The 22,315-nt window shown below is 41.7% G+C and overlaps 1 protein-coding gene and 1 pseudogene across 1 annotated transcript; one reads left to right on the top strand and one right to left on the bottom strand.

The window, feature by feature from the left end:
• Positions 1-5,594, bottom strand: LOC131748732 (protein Abitram-like). The gene is made up of 5 exons (XM_067023172.1): positions 5,415-5,594; positions 4,514-4,775; positions 3,332-3,383; positions 226-292; positions 1-138 (listed from the first exon to the last, which is right to left on the bottom strand). The coding sequence occupies exons 1-5, from the start codon at positions 5,592-5,594 to the stop codon at positions 1-3; spliced, it is 699 nt and encodes a 232-aa protein (XP_066879273.1).
• The window catches only part of LOC136793440 (germ cell-less protein-like 1 pseudogene), a 26,371-nt pseudogene continuing 8,939 nt past the window's right edge, over positions 4,884-22,315 (top strand).

Below are 22,315 nucleotides of genomic sequence, written 5' to 3' on the forward strand. Positions count from 1 at the left end.
TCATGAGGTAGCTGCTGTGGCATTGATGCTTTTCAGCACGACTTCTTCATTCTGTTTTTGTGTCAGTAACCCTTCTGTTATGCTTTTAGTTTCTTCAAACTTGGGCAACACAACTGCAGTGTAGCTTTCGGTGGATGGCTAGAGGGAAATACTTAGTACCGTCAAACGGTAAAAAATCAGATAAAAAGTATGTGGATGGGATCTTACTTCCCCAGACCCTTTTACCTTCTCTTGAAGAATAGATGGCTTGTGGAGAATGCTTTCATTCACTTCCATCAACTCTGCTCTAACACTGCAATTTAAAGAAAAACTTGCTTTGAAGATAAATATTACCTTCTTTATTTCCCCAAAATTGTGGTTAAAAAATAACTCACCTAGACATGGTGTATTCTTCTCCATCAGAGCAGCAAATATTACACAGAGGTGCAAGTTCTGTTAGAAACTGTGCCCCCGATAATAAAAGGGAAGAAAAAATTAATTGATGTACATTTTCACTTTTCTTTGTGAGGCAGCCCTCAGGGTTACAATAGGATATATTCCTGGAATTAGCGTTTTAAATGAAAATGACTTAAGTATTTAAGTCATCCACATTCATTTATTCAAATATTTAAATACTAAATGCCTCTACGGTCTGGGCACCACCCTAGGCTCTAGGGGAAAAAGCAGACTAAGACAAATGTGATAATAGGTAGTTTAGTTACATATTAAGAATATATTTTATCTTAACTTACTACACTTTATATTTAACTGTACATGAGAAAGCTGCACATAGCCAAGTGTAAAGATTTCAAAAGGGTAGGAAAATCTTACCAATAAGCAGTAATATTAAATTCAACATCATAGAGAATGACAGCAATATTGTACAGTTAGTTTCATTAAGATTCCTACCTTATTTTTATATTAGAACTTAATAGAGAAGGGAACTTGTTTATTAGGCCAATCACTAAGACTTTCTGAAGAAGGGATATTTTTCTAATTTAAAAACTGCAATTTGAGGAACATTTGGAAAACAGAAAAGATTTAAGTAGCAGATAAGAGTAACTTACCCATTATCCTTTAACCCGCTAGCAAATACTACAGTTTGACATATGTCTGTTTGAATGTTGTGGCACGGTTATACTTTCATGTACTCCACCATATGGATATATCTGGGGAGGTTCTGACAAATACCTACTGAGTCGGCCAAAAAGTTCGTTCAGGATTTTCCCTAACATGAAAAACCTGAACGAACTTTTTGGCCAAGCCAATACAAGGAGGCTCATGGGAAACGGATGCAAGCATGTCTGATGAGTTGCTCTTTTTTTCCCAGGAATTTTTCCTGCAGTGAACATCTGAGGTCAGGATGCTGTTCTTTATGGCCTCTTTCCCACTCACCCCATTATTAGACAGCATTCAGGTGTTACTGCATGCACTTCACTCCTCTGCCTGTGGGTACTTTGTTTCAAAATACTAGTCAGTGTGACTCCCCACTTTTGGGAGGAGGGGCTGGGGACTTGTCCCAGATGGTTTGTCTACCACTGGCTCTGTGTCAGAAAGAAGTGTTTTAACCCCTTTTTGTCACCTCCCATGGGAGAATAAATGATGGGCAGTGCTGAGACGTGATCAAAGCTTATCTACCGTGGGCTCCATATGCAGGTCCCTCTCCGTTCCTCAGAAGTAACAACAGTGTTACTATTTCTGACAAAGATGTATCACAGGAACATCACAAGCACTAACTCTTTTACTTGCAATTGGTAGAGTTTTAAGAATGGTCCATGCTTTTTAAAGTTCACTTGCTTCTTGAGTGAGGAAAAATCAATAATTATAAGGCAGGTTTTTAGGGGCCTTCAGGACTACAAAGGGGAGCATAAACAAGGGTCTTCCAGAACACTGAGGGTAATTAGCAGAAACTCTTAGTATGAACTCAGTAAATGAAGGACCTAAATCACCAACTGAAACTTTGCCATCCAGGGGGGTCTGTCAGGATAGTTTAGTATGGTATCGAGTTGTCCTTGGTGTGATACCCTCCTTTAAGAATAAAATGTCCATCCTGCCCAGAGAAGTAGAGGGCAGAGGTAACATTTTCTGTAACTAAACACTACGTGGAGTTAGAGGGTGTAGCTAGATGTGTATTAAATTGGCAATGATTTAGGAATGGGAAAACATACAAAGCAAATACTGTATATTTTCTCAGATTGATTTGTTTTTTCACTACCTCAGGACATATTTTACTTTTAAGTTCACATGTGAAAATATACGATAAAGAAGTATTGATCACTTACATTTTATAGAATTCGAAATACTGGCTTAACACAACTAGAAAGTACTAAATATCTTGTTATATTGGTATTAGAGTTGTTCTTTCAAAGGCCCAGCTTCCCCCTCCTTCATCCTCCAGATGATAGGGATGGTGGCCCAGAAGCTAATATGACAACATACCTTCTGAAATACCTCATTTCCTTGGCCTGAGAATTTCTTTAGAGTTTAAGTCATCTTAAAATCATCTCTAACCACCAGGGAAGTATGCTGAGCATACATTATTGGGTTCTAAGACTGGCTGGCTCTATCATTATTATGATAATAGAGGATTTAAGTAGAGAAATACAGGAACATACACACTTAAATTTCCCAGAGACTTTGTTCTGAAATCTGCTACAGTTGGTACTGATTTGATAGGAAATGCTTTTAACTGCTTTCCCACTTTGAAGAACTAGATGGGATCCTGACAGTGTGATGACACATATTCTACGAGGAGCAAAAATTGATCCTGTATTATTGCTTGGTATGATTCTTCCTCCTATAACACCATATTCCTACTGGCACAAGAATAGCTGAGCTGACATTTGTTTAGTCAGCCTATCATTTCCCCCCATTTTCCTCTGGCTACTATTGTAGCTTAACTGAAGAAAAGAATGCAGTAATAAAAATGGAGAAAATGGGACTGAATTTCCTTCCCCAAAAGGGAAGAGTACCAGAGGTGTTTAGACAGCATGGAGGAGGAAGAGAGAAAAGTAAGGCATGCCGGTATGTAAAGGATACCATCTGTGCTTGCTTCTACCCGAGCCCTCTCCATGGGCTTGGGCCATTCAGTGGTTAGGCACAGGCTGGTTACTTGAGGTAGCAGCCGACTGAGGGTGTGGACCTCCATTTGGAGGTTGGGGTAATCAAGTTTATTTGTTTAGCGTAGGCACTGAAAGACTCATTCTTGTCAACCAAACCCCTACTAAAATTAATACCATCTCAGTAAAGTGGAATAATCGTTTAATGAATATTTATTCAATACAAGACCATACCAGGCTACAGTGCCAGAAAAAAATTTTTTTTGATAATTTAAAATTCCCAATTTGCTTACCGGTTACAGTGTTGTAGTATACAGTGGTCCTCACAGGGTTTTCCTTTGACATCTAGAAGAAATGAATGAGTCTGATGGCTGTTGAGTCAATATTTACTACCACTGTCCAGTACTTTCTTTGGTTCATAGAGGTAGTTAATTATGAAGGGTGGACACATACATCACTGGTATCCCTTCATTACACAAAGAGATATACCTAAAGGCTTACCATAAAGTATTTAAAGATATCTGGTCCAGATGGAATCATTCATTCAATGTTAAAATGATGATTAACTCTTTGCGCCACCTTTTTTTATCCTCACTTTAAAATGAGTACAATCATTATTTCTATTAGGAAAAAAGTGTTTAGTAATGTATTCTTTATCTAATTTAGTAGCATGTTTTGTTGGTCTATTTTAGAGGGACGGACTCATCCTGGTTCACCCAGGACTGTCCTGATCTTAGCACTGAAAGTAATGGATTCTGGAAAACACCTCAATCCAGGGTAAACCGGATGGTTGGTTACACTAAGTCTGGCTAATAAAACGTATGCTATTGTAAAATATTTCAATATTGTAAAAGATGAGTACATCTATTATCCCTAAATGAATGGGAGGAATTTGGGTTAGAGGAGGGTCCCCAACGATGGTCTCATCACTGATATTTGCTGGGTACACAAAGCTGTACAACAGGATACCTACTTCTAAGTGGCAAATGTGTAATACCAGCGATTTCCTTTAAGTAAAACTGTTAGATTCTGCTTTCTAAATGCCTCTACTCTACCCCACCCTCTTCTCTCCATCCCTATGCCTCTACCTTAATTTAGACTGTTTCCATTTAAATCAGTTTATGTATCACCTCTTCTTGGAGGACTGAGCCCCTCAAATCCCTTTAGGCACTCATGGAGATTGCAATCCAGCACCTGCCTCCCTCGGGGATCTCACCTTAGTCTAGCATCTTCCCGCAAGCAACCCACACTCGTGAACTCACACTGCACTCACCCTAACCAGCATACACTCTGCTGTTTTCCACGTCTTTGCAAATGCCATTCCCTTGGCCTACAGGGGAACAGAGAGATCCAGTTCCTTCTGACGTGGGGAGGAAGCGCTGGGGAGGGCGCCTGTGGCTTATAATCTGTCATCATAGTCCCTATACTGACAGACAAATTGGGCCCAGAGGAGACTGACATCATTCTCCACTTACCCGCTTTGTACCCGCCAGTGAAGTAAGGATCCACAAGCAATGGCACCGCGGGCTCCGCAGCCAAGGCGGCCTCAGGGGTCTTGGGCTCGGTAGCCATGGCGACTTCAGGTGCTGCAAACCCCGCCCCCTGGGGACCTGTACTCTTCCTCCCCTTGCCACGGAGGAAGGTGTCTTTCTGGCCTGTAGCCCGGGACACGCGCTGTGCGCACGCGCGCTGCTCCCCAGGTTCCGCAGGCTCCACCCACCGGTGCCACTCACTGAGCTTTGCGGTATGACGTCAAAGCGGGGCTCAAACACAATAGGCTAGTCATTAGGAGGTAGGAATAGCGGGCAGCGGCCAGCGCCGCTCCTCCCAAATCTTTGCGGGGTGACAAAGCAGGCAGGCTATGGCCCCTCGGACTCTCGGCGTCACTCCTGCGCCGCTCGGCGGGTGTCGGGGTATCTTCGCTTGGGAGTACGTGTTTCGCCGGTCGCCTCTCCGCCCGGCTTCAGCCACTACCGGAGGTGGTCGAGCGGCCCAGCTGCTCGGAGACCCAGTGCGCGTCGCGAGAGCTCAGACAGAAGCAGCGGACTGGGAGAGGCCCGTGCGCAGCCCTGGGCGGACGCAGCGCTGTTTGTGGGTCCTCATAGCACGGCGTAGGTGAGCGTTCGAGGGACCTAGCTGGGGCGGGGGCACGTTAATGGGCCCTGTCCATCAGAGGGTTTCCTGATGAAGGGGACCCTCTAGCGCCCAACCGCTGCCGGCTGCCGGGCTGGGAGTGAAGTAGGGCTTGACCACCTCTGCCCTCCTTGAATCCTCTTTCTGCAGACTTGCCGCCTGCTGCACCCGCGGCCATCAATGGGCTCAGCGCGGCGCGGCAGGAGGGGGAATGACATGCTGCTCCCCCAGCTGCACACTTACCCAGTCTCCGGATTCCTTGCTGTTGTGGACAATACCGCCGAACCAAGTAATGCACCAATTAAAGCGCAACAATGCATGATAGAAGGTGACGGTAGTAGAGAGAAGTTCAGGTACTGTGCTGAGAGTCCCTTCTCGCATCTGCAGCTTTTCCTTGGAGATGTTGTCCCTGTGCATTTCCATGTAACGTGGTATCTTATGTGGCCCTCTCCCCCGTTAAGCTGCGACCACTGAGGAGGCAGTGACTGTCAGTCATTTCTTGTCTAGACTAGCATTTGGCAAGTGCTCCTTCGGTATTTGATGTAGGCCACAAACAGTTTCGTAGGATTATGTACTATGTAAAGGATTCAAACCATACACTGACAGGCAGGGCAGTAACCAGTGAATAATTTACTGTGAAAGTGTGGACAAAAGGGAAGCAGACACAGTTTCAGTTTGGAGGACAGAGAAAGTAGGAATGCCATGTCCCCAGAGGGTAAAGTAGTTTGGTGGAGAATAGCAGGTACTTCATTTAACAGGTTGCATTTGATTGCTTTTGAGAAATCCTTGTGGTGACAGCAGGAGGTTGAGAATGTGAGTTTACTGTTCAGTTTAGGGAGGGTCAGGGCTAGACGTTTAGACCTACTAAGCATATTAGTGAACTGTTTGGTACTTGTGGTCATGGGCATGATAATTAGCCAAGAGGTGGATTGTTGAAGGAGCAAGGGAAGAAAATAGAGGAGTTGCAGAAATTTCAGAGAGGATCCAGAATTGATCTACGGTGTGGAGAGATCTTTAGCGCATTTAAGGGCTGAGAAAGGATGAGTCATTTGAGGGCAGGGGAGTTTGGAGATGGCAGATGTAATAGAAAGGGTTCTGATAAGCCAAGGTCCTGGGGGGAGTTTGGAGGATTCTCCTTTGCTGGTCTTAAAAAAGAGTAGGACACTTCTGAGAAGGTACGGGAATAAGGATGATAGGTGTGAAATTGTAGAGAAGTTCATTTTGAGGCTGGAAGGGTTGGGGAGGAGGGAGATGAATGATGAGCTGCCCTTGTGTCACCAAGTCTAAACTCGTGCTGCTCACCATACGACAGGCCAATAATCGATAGACGAGTTGCTGGGGCAAGGAATAAGGACGTTTTACGGAAAGCCAGCAAAACAAGATGGTGAGCTCATGCCCCCAAAGAACCATCTTGCCTGAGGTAGACTTCAAGCTTCTTTTATACTAAAAGGGGAGGGAGTAAAGTCAAACATTTCCTGGTTCCCATCAGCCTCCAGAGGGGTATGTGTGAATTTCTTCCTCCCTGCAGTCATTCACAGGTGGGCCTGGTCAGGTGGTTTCTTGTGAGCTAAACAAAAGTATTTTGGCTTAATGCTCATTACCTGGGAGTCAGGGTTCTGAGAGTTGGGTGATGATGTATAATTTAAGCTTATAGGCTGCATCCCTTTAGTGATTAACTTGTAATAGAATACCAAAGGTTCTTCCCTATTACACGTGGCTGGTGATTTTGAAAGCTCAGTGATTTGAGAGCTCAGGTTGTTTGATATGTTTGTCAGTCAGGGTCCAGTCAGGAAAGTAGAAACCACATAATATTTCAACAGAATTTAAAACGAAGAATTGGTTAAGTAGCTGCTGGAGGAACAAAAAGCCAAAGGGAGCAGTGAAGTAACTAAACAAGTAAACTGATGGAAAAAGTTACAACGCTTAGCTAGGTGTGAGGATCAAAACAAGGGAAGCCATTGGGTTATCATGGCCTAACCTTGGAGGAGAGACATTGTAAAGCTGGTGTTGATAATTCTGGAATTCGGAGGAAGAGATCCAAGTTAGTAGATTTCAGGCACCTGCCTGGTTAGTGCTGGTTGCTCTGGGGTGGTTGTTATCACGCTGCTCATGGGAGTGCTAGAGGCTGGGACGACGGGCCCCTGGAAGGATGAAGGCCCATTGCTGGGGCGATATGGACAGAAACAGCAAGGTAACAGGAGAAAGGGTGTCCTCCTCGGCTCCTTCTGTCTTTGACTTCCAAATCCTTATGCTGAGGTTCATGGAACCCAGAGCTCCACAGATTGTTGGTGAATAGAATCCAGGTTCACAGGGAGATATTTTGATGCTCTGATCATGGCAACAATAACAGCATAATTATTATGAGCCAAACCAGGATGAAATACACCTGGTCTTCTGTCACCTGTTTTCATCTCTTGCTACTCTGTCCCGTGTTTACTCCCCTCTAGTCAGACATCCTCTCATCTCAAATCTACCCATCCTTTCAGATCTATGTCAGTGGTCATCTTTATGTTATTTAAAGATGAAAGATAATGTAATTTTATATGCTTTCAAAAACCCAAGCTTTCTATATAGAATTAGATCTAAATAAAAGGTCTTCATGGTGTAATACAGGTTCGAATAATTTCTAGAAGTTCCTGAATATAAATGTCCTGAAAACTTACAAAACCATTGTTTGCCTTGATTCTCTTCCTCGCTTCCACCATGTGTGGGCTTGCCTTCCTCTTAACCCACATTTTATGTTGTCTCACTCATACTACACTTAACATTTTATCTGCTATGTAGTATAAGGATTAACTCATGTTTATTCTTTCATTGTCACAAGTATGAAATGCAAGATGAGAGAATTCACCTTGGATTAAGGTGACAAGAAGGCCAGTGTGGACTGTGTAATTCTCACCCCAGCATAAGTTAGGGACTTCCAATTACAGTATAAACCTTAAAGGGGTCTGGATATAAATATACAGCACGTTAACTTTTTTCTTCCTCTTAGATAATGTTATACGTTAAAACAAGTCTGATTTTGCCAGACCAAAGTAGATTTGCTATTGATCGTTCTTTTCTCAGCTTTTCTATTGCCCTGGTGAAAATCAGGCCAGGAAAGTGAGTAATGTGAAGTAGTTATATCTGGTTATCAAGCTCCTTGACCTGTTGGTCATCATTTTGAAGTATACTGTTGTAATTTCATAGTGTCTTCTTTTCTCCCTGAGGGCAATAAATGCTTTTCTTTTCTTTAAAAATATTATTTATTTGGTTGTGCTGGGTCTTAGTTGCAGCAGGCGGGCTCCTTAGTTGCGGCATGCGGTCTTACTTGTGGCATGAATGTGGGATCTAGTTCCCTGACCAGGGATCGGACCCGGGCTCCCTGCATTGGGAGTGGAGAGTCTTCACCACTGCGCCACCAGGGGAGTCCCATAAATGCTTTTCTTTATTTCTATGTTTGATTTCAATTTTAATTTTTTAATGAAGGTATAGAGCCAGTTTATAAATAAATGTAGTTGGTAGTATTAATGTAATTTTATTTTCTTCAAATGCCAGGATATATATGTGGATTTTTATATTGTTTTGTAAATCTGTCAAGTTATGAAAACATCCTCATGTGCAAAAATAAAGTGTTTTCTCATTCATTGCGTTCTTCTCAACTTTCCTGCAGAATAACTGATGTTAAATCTTTTTTGAAGAAAAACCCTGAAGTTGAGAATCTTGCCTCTTGCAAAGAGTGAGACCGTAAAATAGATTTCACAGCCTCAATTTGTAGACCATAGATTAACACAATTGATTATGTTGCTACCACTCATCTCTGTGTGGGTTCAGATTAGATCTTTAGTATTTTTCCTTTTTTTCTTGGTTATTCAAACTTCTCTGCTCCCTGAATCATTTTGCTTATATCAGAGTGTCATTTATCGCTACTAAACTGTTTCAATTTCTCAGAGAAATTAAAGCTTCATCAAGAGGTATTTGTATATATATGTGCCACGTATATACAATGGAATATTACTCAGCCGTAAAAAGAAAGGAAATTGAGATATTTGTGTGAGGTGGATGGACCTAGAGTCTGTCATACAGAGTGAAGTAAATCAGAAAGAGAAAACAAATACCATATGTTAACACATATATATGGAACCTCAGGAAAAAAAAAAAAAAAGGTCATGAAGAACCTAGGGGTAAGACGGGAACAAAGGCACAGACCTACTAGAGAATGGACTTGAGGATATGGGGATGGGGAAGGGTAAGCTGTGACGAAGTGAGAGAGTGGCATGGACATATATACATTACCAAACGTAAAATAGATAGCTAGTGGGAAGCGGCCACATAGCACAGGGAGATCAGCTCGGTGCTTTGTGACTACCTAGAGGGGTGGATAGGGTGGTTAGGAGGGAGGGGAGGGAGATGCAAGAGGGAAGAGATATGGAAACATATGTATATGTATAACTGATTCACTTTGTTGTACAGCAGAAACTAACACACCATTGTAAAGCAATTATACTCCAATAAAGATGTTTTTTAAAAAAAGAGATATTTGTACTTTTCTCACAGGAGTCGCTTCATCATGAGAAATCTAAAGTTATTTCAGAGCTTGGAGTTCAGGGATATTCAGGCTCCAGGGAAACCTGGAGGTGTAATATATGGCTCTGTCCATCTGTTGGGCTTTCTCAGCCTACCCAACCAGCTGTCTCTATTTTTCTGTCAGGATGTCCTGTCTGGCTGTTTCTGCCTCTGTCTCTGTTACATCGTGTGATAGTCTGTCTCTGTCTCTGCCTGTCTTAAGGAGACAGGGATGAAAGGTTATTACAATTCAGTATACAAAGCCTCTTCTCTTATGTTCCCTTCCAGTTGTGTCCCGGAGACAGATGCTGTAGAAATATGAAGGTTAGTATTCATGTTCAAAGACATAAGAGACCTAAATAAGCAATGGCCTATGAAGGAGAAAGCAGTTTCCCAGGGATGTAGGTGGGATGGACACAGACAGCACACAAGTGTAAAGAATGCTACTGTGGAAAGGGTCTATATATAAACAGCACAAATATGACATTGGAATTTTAATGAAAGATCCATCATGTGCTAGAGAAAGAAAACCATCTTCTTTGAGTGGAAAAGAAAAACAAGAGGGAGTGTCTAGCCAAAGGGTCTACAGGAAGGTGCCTGCCAAGTCTCAACCACAGAATTTGGACATGAAACTGTGTGATGAGAGATAAAATAGCAAAATGCACCTATTTTATATAAGTACACAACACAAACCATGGGATTAAACATAAAATTTTGAATTGGGGTCAGTAAGAAACACATTGAAATAAGTGGATTGAAACAAGAGTCAAGGTTCCAGGGTCATCACCTGTTTAGCTAGTAACATGACTCCTAAGACATTCATATTTTATGGGCCCACATAAGGTTCTGCCCTTTCTTGTGAACTCAGCTACCTGGGCCTTGATGCCCTTCCCTTTATTCAGGATAAATCTCTTGAAAGGGGTGTATCACCTGCCCCATATTCCAAGGTTTACTTGCTTGACTCCCGTTAACATCTAAATGTCATAGACTCCCAAATTCACAGACCTCTTCTTTGAAAATCCACAACTATAGGCAACGGTCTGCCCTACAACATGGAAATCTCAAAGGTGCTGCAATCTACAAAGGAACAAAATCTAGCTTATGGTCCAGGCAACCAATTTTAATCTAACTGTAGCTTCCTTCCTCATTTGAATAAATAAGTAGAAAGACATTGATGGTGGTAAGGAGATAAAAACCAAGACGTTGGCTGAAAGTTATACTTCCTCAAGTGTTTGAGTTTCAGGAATCAAACTTCTCTGTTCGTGATGTTGTAAGGATAGGCGGTGTTTTCTCTAGTAGGCAAGAGAACTGAAATTTACCTCATTTATTTAGACAACAAATAGCCAATTGATATATGAACAGTCTTTGGGAAAGATTTTTTCTAAAGGTGCAGGGGAAAGTTGGGTTTAGGCTGTGAACACATTTTCCACATCCATTGTTAGGATTAGATTCTGAGATTAGACAACAAAGAAAATTTCACTCCATATTGTAGCAAAATTCAACTATCAAACTTGCTTTAAAGACTAGCAGGGTAATATGATACAGTGGAAGGGATTAAAAACCACCTGGGCAAATTAATGCAAAGATTTGAATACCCAAAAGATCCTTAACTCTGAATAGTATTCATCACATAAACGCAATGCATTACATTGGCGAAACTTGTCAATTATTTTAAAAATAAAAATAATACAAGGCGATGGTAAAAATTGGAATCTACAAGCAACTGATTGTTTTCATTAGCATGTTTGAAGCACATGGCATCTTATGAAGAACGGTGACTCTAAGTGGATTAAAATTTTCCAAGCAGTCATGAAGTGCATGCTTTGGATGAATGCAAGTGGCTGAGTACGGTCCACCAGCAGGTGAGGAGACTTCCTGTAAGAGGTACATTCTCCAAAATGGTAGCCCCTAGTCATATGTAACTATTTAAATTGATTAAGTAAAATTGAAAATTCACTCTCTCAGTCTCACGATATTTGAAGTGCTCAGTGGCTACCTGTAAACAGTAGCTACTGTACTGTGTGCAGCACAGATAGGGAACATTTCTATCAGTGCAGTGAGTTCTATTAGATAGTGCTGTTCTATCATCAGTTGCCCCAAGTAAATTTTACATTTCTTTCTACTTCTGAATACATAGGTTGCCTGGATAACCTCGAAGTGAGTTGATGATGTTTGTGGGGGTGGGGAGGAGTTAGAAATATGGAAATACAAGGTGGTCACGTTTCGATTTGCAGGGTCTCATCAGGATCTCATTTGTCTCGCTGTGCTTGTTGACATGTTATGAAGGCTGGGGCCTGGGCTTGAGGAAGGTTGGTAGCCACCAACAGGGTTGGTTTGTTCTGAAGCCCTGTCCTCTGGAATTAAAGGAATTTGGGTCTTATCTTCTGTGGCCCATAGAGCCTGTGACCTGGTAGTCAGACCATCATCTCCATCTCATTGTCCAAAACTCAACCTTTTCCTTCCTTCTCCCATTCCACCTTCGTGAAAATCTATGTTCAATATATTTTATGTTTGATTTCTTTTTTCACTGTTCATCTTGTTAATATCTCCACCAGTATGCCAGCCCTCTTCTCAGTCCCAAGGCCTGTTAATTGCCGGTTGAAAGGATACAAAATAAATGTCTTTGTGAACTGAGAGTTATGTTAGAAATATTAGCATGTGGGGTTATTGTAGTAAACACATCTGATTCTTCGTTTTGCTTTGTCATCAAGTTTATCATGCTACGATATCTCAACGCCTCCCAGCTAAGGACCACCAGGAACACATTTGTAGTTGAACAAGCAGGGTTTTCTTTTCCTTGCAGTGAAGGAGAACACACACAATGAGGAACTGTGGGCCATATAAGTAAGAGGGTGATAGAAAAGGGATATTAAAACATTCAGACTTGATTTAGGTGATTTGGGTGAGGTCTTAAGGAAGCAGAGTTTTGATCTGGATTGGATACTATCAGGAAGGCAGGGTATTCCTATGACTGAGTACCTTCATAAACCTCTTGTATAGAGAGAATAGATTAGACTGAGGTTGAAGCTGCAATTGTTGAAAACAAACAAACAAAGCAGAAAAACAAGACCCCCCAACTGGCTGTCAATCATATTAGCAAGGGGAGGGATATATGTTGATTTGTACAGTCATCGTGTTTTTGTCTGTGCTTAGAAAAGAAATTATGAAGAGGCCTTTCTTGTGTCTCACTTTATCATGATCTCAGAGTGCAGAGATCTCATGATCTCATCTGAAGGTGGCATTCGGTGAGATTTGTTAATGTTTAATGGGAGAATCACATGCCCTAGCCTGGATGTGAAGACATATTTTTAGTACCCGCCTTTGGCCACAAGGCCTTAATCCATGTTATCTAGACTTCCACCATTGCTCTGATTTTGCTGGTGAGGAATTTATTTAGAGAATGTAGTCTTTAGTTGGACATGGGTTGATCTCTCCCGCTCCTTTCTTTGTAGAATGCATTGTTGAATGCTATGATGTGACATTGGCTGTTCAATACCATTTAAAACTCTGGACAGGTTGCTCTGGCCAACTGCAAAACAAGTGATCATACAAAACACAATGAGTATTAGACCTTGAAACAAGTCTTGAAGTCAAGGGCCTAGCTTATAAAAACCAGGCAATGAATCTAGCTGCATTCACTTCTGATAGCCACATGACTTTTGTCAGAATCAAAGACAAGTTTGGGGCCGTCCTTGTTAGTTATTATTTTCCCTAATGTGAGGATGGCAGGTCACAAAGCACATATGAAGAGGGAGTCAGTTACTCTTCTTGGGAGATTTTTTTTTTTTTTTTTTTTTTTTTTTTTTTGTGGTATGCGGGCCTCTCACTGTTGTGGCCTCTCCCGTTGCGGAGCACAGGCTCCGGACGCAGCGGCTCAGCGGCCATGGCTCACGGGCCCAGCCGCTCCGCGGCATGTGGGATCTTCCCGGACCGGGGCACGAACCCGTGTCCCCTGCATTGGCAGGCGGATTCTCAACCACTGCGCCACCAGGGAAGCCCTGGGAGATTTTTAAAAAGAAATTGGTATGACTGTTACTGGATAATCCCTCCCCACCAGGCACCCCAGGGGAACAAGATCTGCTGGAATGTTCAGTTTTACATATCTGAAAGTCTCTAACAATTATCCTGAACACACAAGGTAACTTAGCATATGCCATATGGGTGTTTTACAAGATGTTATGTAAGAAAGAGTACCCCAGTGTGGCACAGACTATATCCAGAGTATAAGTATCATTTATCACAGCAAGAGAAAGCCAATTTTGTGTTCCTCAAGGGAAACAAGCTGTATTTAGCAGAGTTAACCAGTTGCACAAAGCAGGCTGACTATCATGAACAAACGGAATACCATGAGGAAATTTGACTATCAGGGCCAGGATGGCCCCAATATTGGAGGCTGTGTGTTTGGGAAAGCCTTACTGATGGCTTGGCAAACGTGTCTCCCTTATGGACAGCAAGTATGTGTCCTTAAAGCTAGGTGAAAGGAATTTAGGCATCTGGCCCTTTCTGGATCTGGAGCTTAGGCACAGAGTTCCATATGGGAGTGAATTATTTGGTAGACCTGGAAATAGCACTTTCGCCGGAGGTGCCTTCGTGCTTCACTGAGCTCGGTGTTCAATATTCCAAATGGAGTGAATGTAGCCTTGCACAGAGTGCACGGCCAGGGTCCTTCCCCAGATGTGCACGTGCATCTGACGAGCTAGGTGAAAGCAATGTGACATCCACGATTCTTAAGGGATCAGGCACTTATGAGCCGGCCCGTTCCATGCAGGTTCTGAAAGGTTTGCGCCCCTTTTCCCAACACGCCAGTCCCCGGTTAGTGCAACCAGCACTACGCTCCTTGTTTCTCAGGGTGATAACTAGTGACAGCCTTTCAAACTTCCTAGGAAGGCAGTTTTTTACAGGGTAAATGGGAAGTGTACCTGAGATTCTTGATGAAGGGAATTTCAAATGCAAAATTCGTTCAGTATAAAGGGAACTGGACACTGGTCCAGGGAGCATGCAGTGTCTTCAGTCACAGTCACCCTCTGCCATTGTGGTTCATCGGCTCCCTCAAAACACTCTGCTCTCATGGAGCAATCTGTAGACACTGGCAGCAGGCTGGCAGGTTGAGCACATAACCACAAAACATTGCCGGTTTCCAATGCGAAGCACTGTGGAGGCAGAAGGGTTTGCAAGCGTTTGTCCCACGAGGGTCCCTTCAACAATAGAAGGTCATACTGAGTGCAGTGACACCCGCAGTGATGAGTGCTGTGTGTTAAACACTTATCATTTGTGCATGCTTCTTGGAGGTGGAGCTTAGCGAAGGGTTTTCCAGGGGACGGGATGAGAAAGCCTTTCAAAAGCAAGTTGGAAGATAGTGCTGCTACAAGGAAGGCAGTAGTTGGTTCATTGCTGCATGCGGGAAAGAAATCCTGTGTTCGTGCTCTTCCTTGAGTGCGGGAAGTCCTTACTGACTGGGGAGTGAGGTGACTTGTGTTCATACAAAGCGGTTAAAATCACAGGAGGTAACATTGAAAACTCTTCTTGGCACTGTGTCCTCAAGTCCATTGCAAGGGAGGACTCAACCGTGGCAAGGGGAAAGAGTTTGTCCCCAGTTCAGAAATGCATATGACTGAGGTGGGCCAGACGGAAGCCATGGTATACCATGTTGCTTTTCGTGCAAGAAACACATAGGCCAAGGGTCTAGAATGTAGTGAAACCTATTGGAGAACTGTGGTACCCGGTTTCCACAAGGGATCCCATAAGCTGCACTAAGCGCTCGGTTCTGAAGCCCACAGGGAGCAAAAGCTTTTAAAGGCACATGGCCAAGTGCTGCTTGCCCACCTTGGCAAAGGATGGTACTTTCGCTCAGTAGGTGGATGGCCCATGTGGAACACAAATTTCATTCACTCTTTGACCAATGAGCCTAGTGGTACAGGCAAAACCTGGGTCTTTTCAGAGGCTTCCCCACCAAGCCTTTGGAGAGGCACCTGCCTTTGAATTGAAGCTCCACACAAGCGGGGACCTCAGGCCCAGGGGCAGCTTGTGCTTTCTCCACCTGCCTGTCATGAAGACGGCCCTAAGGAACGGGATCCTTTTGATGTCAGCACTCGGCACCAAGGTTTCCCGAGAGTGCTCCTTCAGTGACCAGAAGGCGATCCCTTGTGAGGGACACATGCAGCGATTACTTTTGAACCTTCCAAACCCAGACACTGTACCTCTTAGGTCTTTGGAAGCTGAGCGAAGCTAACAAGGTGCGCTGAAGCCCAATGGGCGAAAAGAGGCTCATGGATCTCAACAGGAGGCCTGTTGAAATGTGTGGCTCCTAGAAGGATTGCAGAAGTTCATTACGGGCTCTACGAAAGAAATGTGATGCAGGCTGATAGAAATCCCTGGAGTGGTCCCATACTGAAAGTGTCATGCATGCACGGGGTTGTTTCTTCTACATACCCAAACCCCACATATACCTATCTGACATGTGCCCCTTCTCCAGGCTAGGCATGGTGAAACCACATGTTTGGCAAAACCTTACAGATAAGCTGGCAAATGTGTCCCCCAAATGGGAAATGCTTATGTGTCCTTCAAGTTTGCTGAAAGGAATCGATGGAAGGTGAATTATCTGCAGTTGTGTGGCAGTGGCAGTCTTGAGGGGAAAAAAAAGTTGAGTTGTGAGGCAAATAAAAGGTCACTTTGCTATGGTTGAACATGGCCCGGGGTCTCATAAGTTTAACTGTTCAGTGTGAGAGCCCTCATGTGGCTACGGTCTATGTAGCTACCTTTGAAGACAATGTGGGATATTGGGAAGCCCCTGATGTTTACAGTGAAAGGGACCTAGATTCACTCCAGAAATTACTAGCTATGTCATGAGGGAAAGGTTAAGCTCTCTGATTCTCACTTTTCCCATTTTGAATGAGGATATAAGAATGCCTACCTGGTATGGTGTTTGTGAGGGTCAAATGAGAAACATGCATATAAAGTGCTTGGAATATTAAGGCTGTTCAGTAAATGTTAGCTCCCTGCTCTACTACAACCCTTCCACCTCCAAATCAGAACAACTGGATTTAAATCTTTGTCATGGTGTCCATTAGATTGTGTTGATGTCTTAAATGTGCCCTAAGGAACACTGGGTTAGGGTAAAGCAGTCTACGAACAAGTATTTACACATAGCATCACACCTGAGGTGGCAACATCGGAGAGAATGTTAAAATGTCATGGGGACTTCACCCATTTATTGAGAAATAGAAATAAGATATATTACTTCCAAACCACTAGAGGGAATAAGGTACTAAAGAACACTCAGTCCATCCAACAGAGACTCAATCAGTGCATTACAAAACAGAAAAAGAGAATAATACATGAGAAGTATAGGGGGAAAATCACAATAAATAGGATGCTGAAATAAGATGACAGAAACAACTGCAAACTACAGTTTACTAGGAAAAATTCAAAATGGAGCCGTATGATCGTTCAAAGAGCACTATCTAAATCATAAGGGCATTGAAGGGTCAAAAGTATATAGTTGTGAACATTTTTTAAATGCTTATTCCAGTTCTTAAATGATTAAAAAGAGGGATTCAGGGCTAATGAGTGTGATTATAATTCTGAAGGCTCAAAATATACATATGCCAAAAATTCACTGAATTTCACAAATTCACAGAGTGGGAACTTTTAGTGTCTCTCTCAGTTACTGATCGATTAAGAAAACAATAACTATGAGCAACGATAAGGAAGATTTGAAGAACCTATTAAAATCTTGGTCTAATGGGTATGTACAGAATACTAGGTCCAAAGATTAGAGAATATATATTCTTTGGAAGCACAATTGGAACATTTAGGAAAGCTGATCATACACTAGGCCACAAATAAGTCAGCAATATTCAAAAAAGAGTTGTGAAGATGGAAACCACATTCTCTGAACACAATGTAATTAAGTTAAGAAATAATAACCCAAGGAAAACAGAAAAAAACACTTGGGGTGGGAACATTTAAAAATGCGACCTGAATCAAGTGATATATATGACCAACAAGGGATAAATTGTAATTATTAATCATAATGGAAATTAGGAAATATTGCAACCAAATGAAAATGAAAATAGCACCTATAAAATCTTGTGGAATACAACCAAATGGTAGTTTGAGGGACATTCATAACACCAAATGCTTGTATTAGAAAAGCAGAAAGACCACAGATTAATGAGCTAGGCCACCGAAATATGAAATAAGAATGAGAAGAACAGAATAAATGCAAGAAAGTGGGAGGAAGGAACATTTATCAAAATTAAATAAAGAGAAAAGAAGAAAAAAATCCATAAAGAAGTTCAAGCAAACCAAACGCTTGTTGTTAGGAAATGCAAAAGAAATGGATAAATGTATAGCAACGGTCACTGAGAGAGAGAGAGAGACAGACAGAGGGATGCAAGTAAAAGATATTAGGAATGACAAAAGAAGTAATCATTCGGATAAGTAGATATTTGTGTAAGTAGCATATGACTTAATTTGAATTAATTTGAATTACTTGACTTTAAAACAGATGAAATAAATAATTTTCTCAAACCCACCAAAATTAAATCAAATAGAAACAGACTGACCATTTCTATAATAAAAGTGTAATCCACCATAAATACGGAATGCTAACACTAAAATTGGTAAAGCCCTTCAAAACTTTTCCATGGTCTCAAATATTACCATTAAATTTCATGTCTGTAAGATCAACCCCATCTGGGACTCACAATTTATCTACTTATTAATTCATATCAGACCAGCCCATACACTTGGGAACCTCATCCTCAATTTTGGATTGTACTGTTTTTACAAGCTGATAGGGTTAATTACTTGAAAGATCTCATGTGATACTTCCAGCTTTATCACACAGATATAAGCAAATCTACAAAACACTTACATAAACAGCCTTTACATGATCTGCAACCTGGAGACTTGGTCTTCTGAAATAAGTGTCAGAAGAATCTGCCCTTGAGCGTAGGTTAAAATAAAAAGTCTTACCAGGTACTGTTAACAACTAGCATCAGTAAAACTCCAGAGTGTTGATCCTTGAGTGGTTCCTCATCACATCCCCCTGTCTACTGGATATCCACTCCATCCGAAGACCTTAAACTGAGGATTCTTAGCAGTCTTCTAGGTGACACTGACTTCAGAAGTGGACAGATTCCTCCCAAGATGACAGAATGAGATTAATTTTCTGATTCTATAAGACCTTTTTCTCCTCCTTTACTCTACTATTAATATTGTCTATCATTACACTGTGATGTCTTCTAGCACAGTACTGTGACCTTCCCTTATCTTTATTGAATTATTTTTTTTACTCCTGTGATCTCCTTCTACCACTTAAGGAAAAACATCTAACATTCCCAATCAGACCCTGCAGACAAAAGACACAAATGCTGCTCCTTTAAACACTCTTCAAGGCAGATTTCTTTTTGAAGGCCCCTTCTGATTTGTCAGTTTGCCTTACAGCATTAATCCCAACCTCCAGACTTTGAAATTTGGACACTGACCTCCTGCTGAGGTGATTACAATCCTATAAGCAAGTCCTACTCAAACAGGAGTAGGCTCCAATATTGGGGCCATCCTGGCCCTGAGAGTCAAATTTCCTCATGGTATTCCGTTTGTTCATGATAGTCAGCCTGCTTTGTGCAACTGGTTAACTCTGCTAAATACAGTTTGTTTGCCTTGAGGAACACAAAATTGGCTTTCTCTTGCTGTGATAAATGATACTTATACTCCGGATATAGTCTGTGCCACACTGGGGTACTCTTTCTTACATAACATCTTGTAAAACACCCATATGGCATATGCTAACTTATCTTGTGTGTTCAGGATAATTGTTAGAGACTTTCAGATATGTAAAACTGAACATTCCAGCAGATCTTGTTCACCTGGGGTGGCTGGGTGGGGGAGGGGATTATCCAGTAACAGTCAAACCAATTTCTTTTTAAAAATCTCCCAGGAAGAGTAACTGGCTCCCTCTTCATATATGCTTTGTGACCTGCTATCCTCACATTAGAGAAAATAATAACTAGCAAGGATGGCCCCAAACTTGTCTTTGATTCTGACAAAAGTCATGTGGCTATCAGAAGTGAACGCAGCTGGATTCATTGCCTGGTTTTTATAATCTAGGCCCTTGACTTCAAGACTTGTTACAAGGACTAATACTTATTGTATTTTGTATGATTACTTGTTTTGCAGTTGGCCAGAGCAACCTGTCCAGAGTCTTAAATGCTATTGCACAGCTAATGTCACATCAGATCATTCAATGATGCATTTTACAACGAAAGGCAGGGGAGAGATCAACCCATGTCCAACTAAAGACTACATTCTCTAAATAAATTCCTCACCAGCAAAATCAGAGCAATGGTGGGAGGCTAGATTACATGGATTAAGGTCTTGTGGCCAAAGGGGGCTACTAAAAATGGCTCTTGACATCCAGGCTAGGGCATGTGATTCTCCCAGTAGACATTAAAAAATCTCACGGAATGCCAACTTCAGATGAGATCATGAGATCTCTGCACTCGGAGATCATGATAAAGTGAGACACAACAAAGGCCACTTCATAATTTTCTTTTTCTAAGCACAGACAAAAGCAAGATCACAGTACAAATCACCATATGTCCCTCTCCTAGCTAATATGAGAGACAGCTAGTTGGGTTTTTTTTTTTTTTTTTTTTTTTTGCTTTGTTTGTTTTTACCAATTGCAGCTTTACCCTCACCGTAATCTACTCTCTACAAGAAGTTTATGAAGATACTCAGTCATAGGAATACCTGTCTTCCTGACAGTATCCAATCAAGAGCAAAACTCTGCTTCCCTAAGACCTCACCCAAATCACCTAAAATATGTCCGAATGTTTTAATATCCTTTTTCTATCACCCTCTTACTTATATGGCCCACAGTTCCTCACTGTGTGTGTTCTCCTTCACAACAAGGAAACGTAAACCCAGCTTGTTCAACTACAAATGTGTTCCTGGTGGTCCTTAGCTAGGAGGCATTGACATATTGTGTCACGTTAAAGTTGATAACGAAGCCAAACGAAGAATCAGGTGTGTTTACTACAATAACCCCACATGCTAATATTTCTAACATAACTCTCAGTTCACAAAGACATTTATTTTGTATCCTTTCAACCGGCAATTACAAGGCCTTGAGACTGAGAAGAGGGCTGGCATACTGGTGGAGATATTAACAAGATGAACAGTGAAAAAAGAAATCAAACATAAAATATATTGAACATAGATTTTCACGAAGGTGGAATGGGAGAAGGAAGGAAAAGTTTGAGTTTTGGACAATGAGATGGAGATGATGGTCTGACTACCAGGTCACATGCTCTATGGGCCACAGAAGATAAGACCCAAATTCCTCTGATTTCAGAGGACAGTGCTTCAGGAGAAACCACCCCTGTTGGTGGCTATCAACCTTCCTCAAGCCCAGGTCCCAGCCTCCAATAACATCTCAACAAGCACGGTGAGACGAATTTGATCCTGATGAGACCCTGCAAATTGGAACGTGACCACTTTGTATTTCCATTTTTCTAACTCCTCCTCACACCCACAAACATCATCAACCCACTTTGAGTTTATCCAGACAACCTACGTATTCAGAAGTAGAAAGAAATGTAAAATTTACTTGGGGCAACTAATGATAGAACAGCACCATCCAACAGAACTCTCTGCACTGATAGAAATGTTCCATATCTGTGCGGCACGCATCGCAGTAGCAACTGTTTACACACAGTTTCTGAGCACTTCAAATGTCACTAGTGAGACTGCGAGACTGAATTTTCAATTTTACTTAATTTTAATCAATTTAAATAGTCACATATGACTAGGGGATACCATTTTGGAGAATGTACCTCTTACCGGAAGTCTGCTCACCTGCTGGTGGATGATACTCAGACACTTGCCTTCATCCAAACATGCTCTTCGTGACTGCTTGGAAAATTTTAATTCACTTGTAGTCACCGTTCTTCATAAAATTCCATGTGCTTCAAACATGTTCATCAAAACAATCAGTTGCTTATAGATTCCTATTTTTACCATCACCTTGTATTATTTTTATTTTTTAAAAAAACTACTTGACACGTATCACCAATGCAATGCATTGTGTTTACGTGATGAATACTTTTCAGTGACTTAAGGATCTTTTGGGTATTCAAATCTCCCCATCTCCCCACGCCTTGACTAACAGGCTAAAAAACACAGTGAGTGTCAAGGTGGGAGAAGCTTTCCTCCTCATCCTTAGCAGTCAAAAACAAAAGAAAAAAAATGAAGTCAAAAAATAGGGACTAATATTGGAAAAATTGCCCAAACTGGCAAATAGCAACAGTTATGACTGTGAGAGTTTAAATGTTTATTAAATGAGTGTATTTCAGCTGTCACTGTGTGTACATTATTGAACATCTGTCTATTGTAAACAGAAAAATGCAATTAAGAATTTAAAGCTAGATGGGGAGGAAAACAAAAGCAGATCTCTCACTCAAGGTGCATTTCTAGATAAGTAGTCTCTGAATTTCCCAAGTGAGGATACCTCTCTTTAGATGAAATGTCATCCTGGCATTTAGCTCAAGAAAATGTAATTGGAAATTGCTTAGAGAGTTTATATAAAGCAAGTG

The sequence above is a fragment of the Kogia breviceps genome, chromosome X (genome assembly GCF_026419965.1).
Source record: "Kogia breviceps isolate mKogBre1 chromosome X, mKogBre1 haplotype 1, whole genome shotgun sequence".
Lineage (NCBI taxonomy): Eukaryota > Metazoa > Chordata > Mammalia > Artiodactyla > Physeteridae > Kogia > Kogia breviceps.

Coding starts and splice junctions, on each gene's coding strand:
- LOC131748732 (XM_067023172.1), bottom strand. CDS start 5,594: ATGGAAATGCACAGGGACAACATCTCCAAGGAAAAGCTGCAGATGCGA. Junction 4,776..5,414: donor GCAAGGAATCCGGAGACTGG/GTAAGTGTGCAG, acceptor CATACCGCAAAG/CTCAGTGAGTGGCACCGGTG. Junction 293..3,331: donor ATACTACAACACTGTAACCG/GTAAGCAAATTG, acceptor TTTAAATTGCAG/TGTTAGAGCAGAGTTGATGG.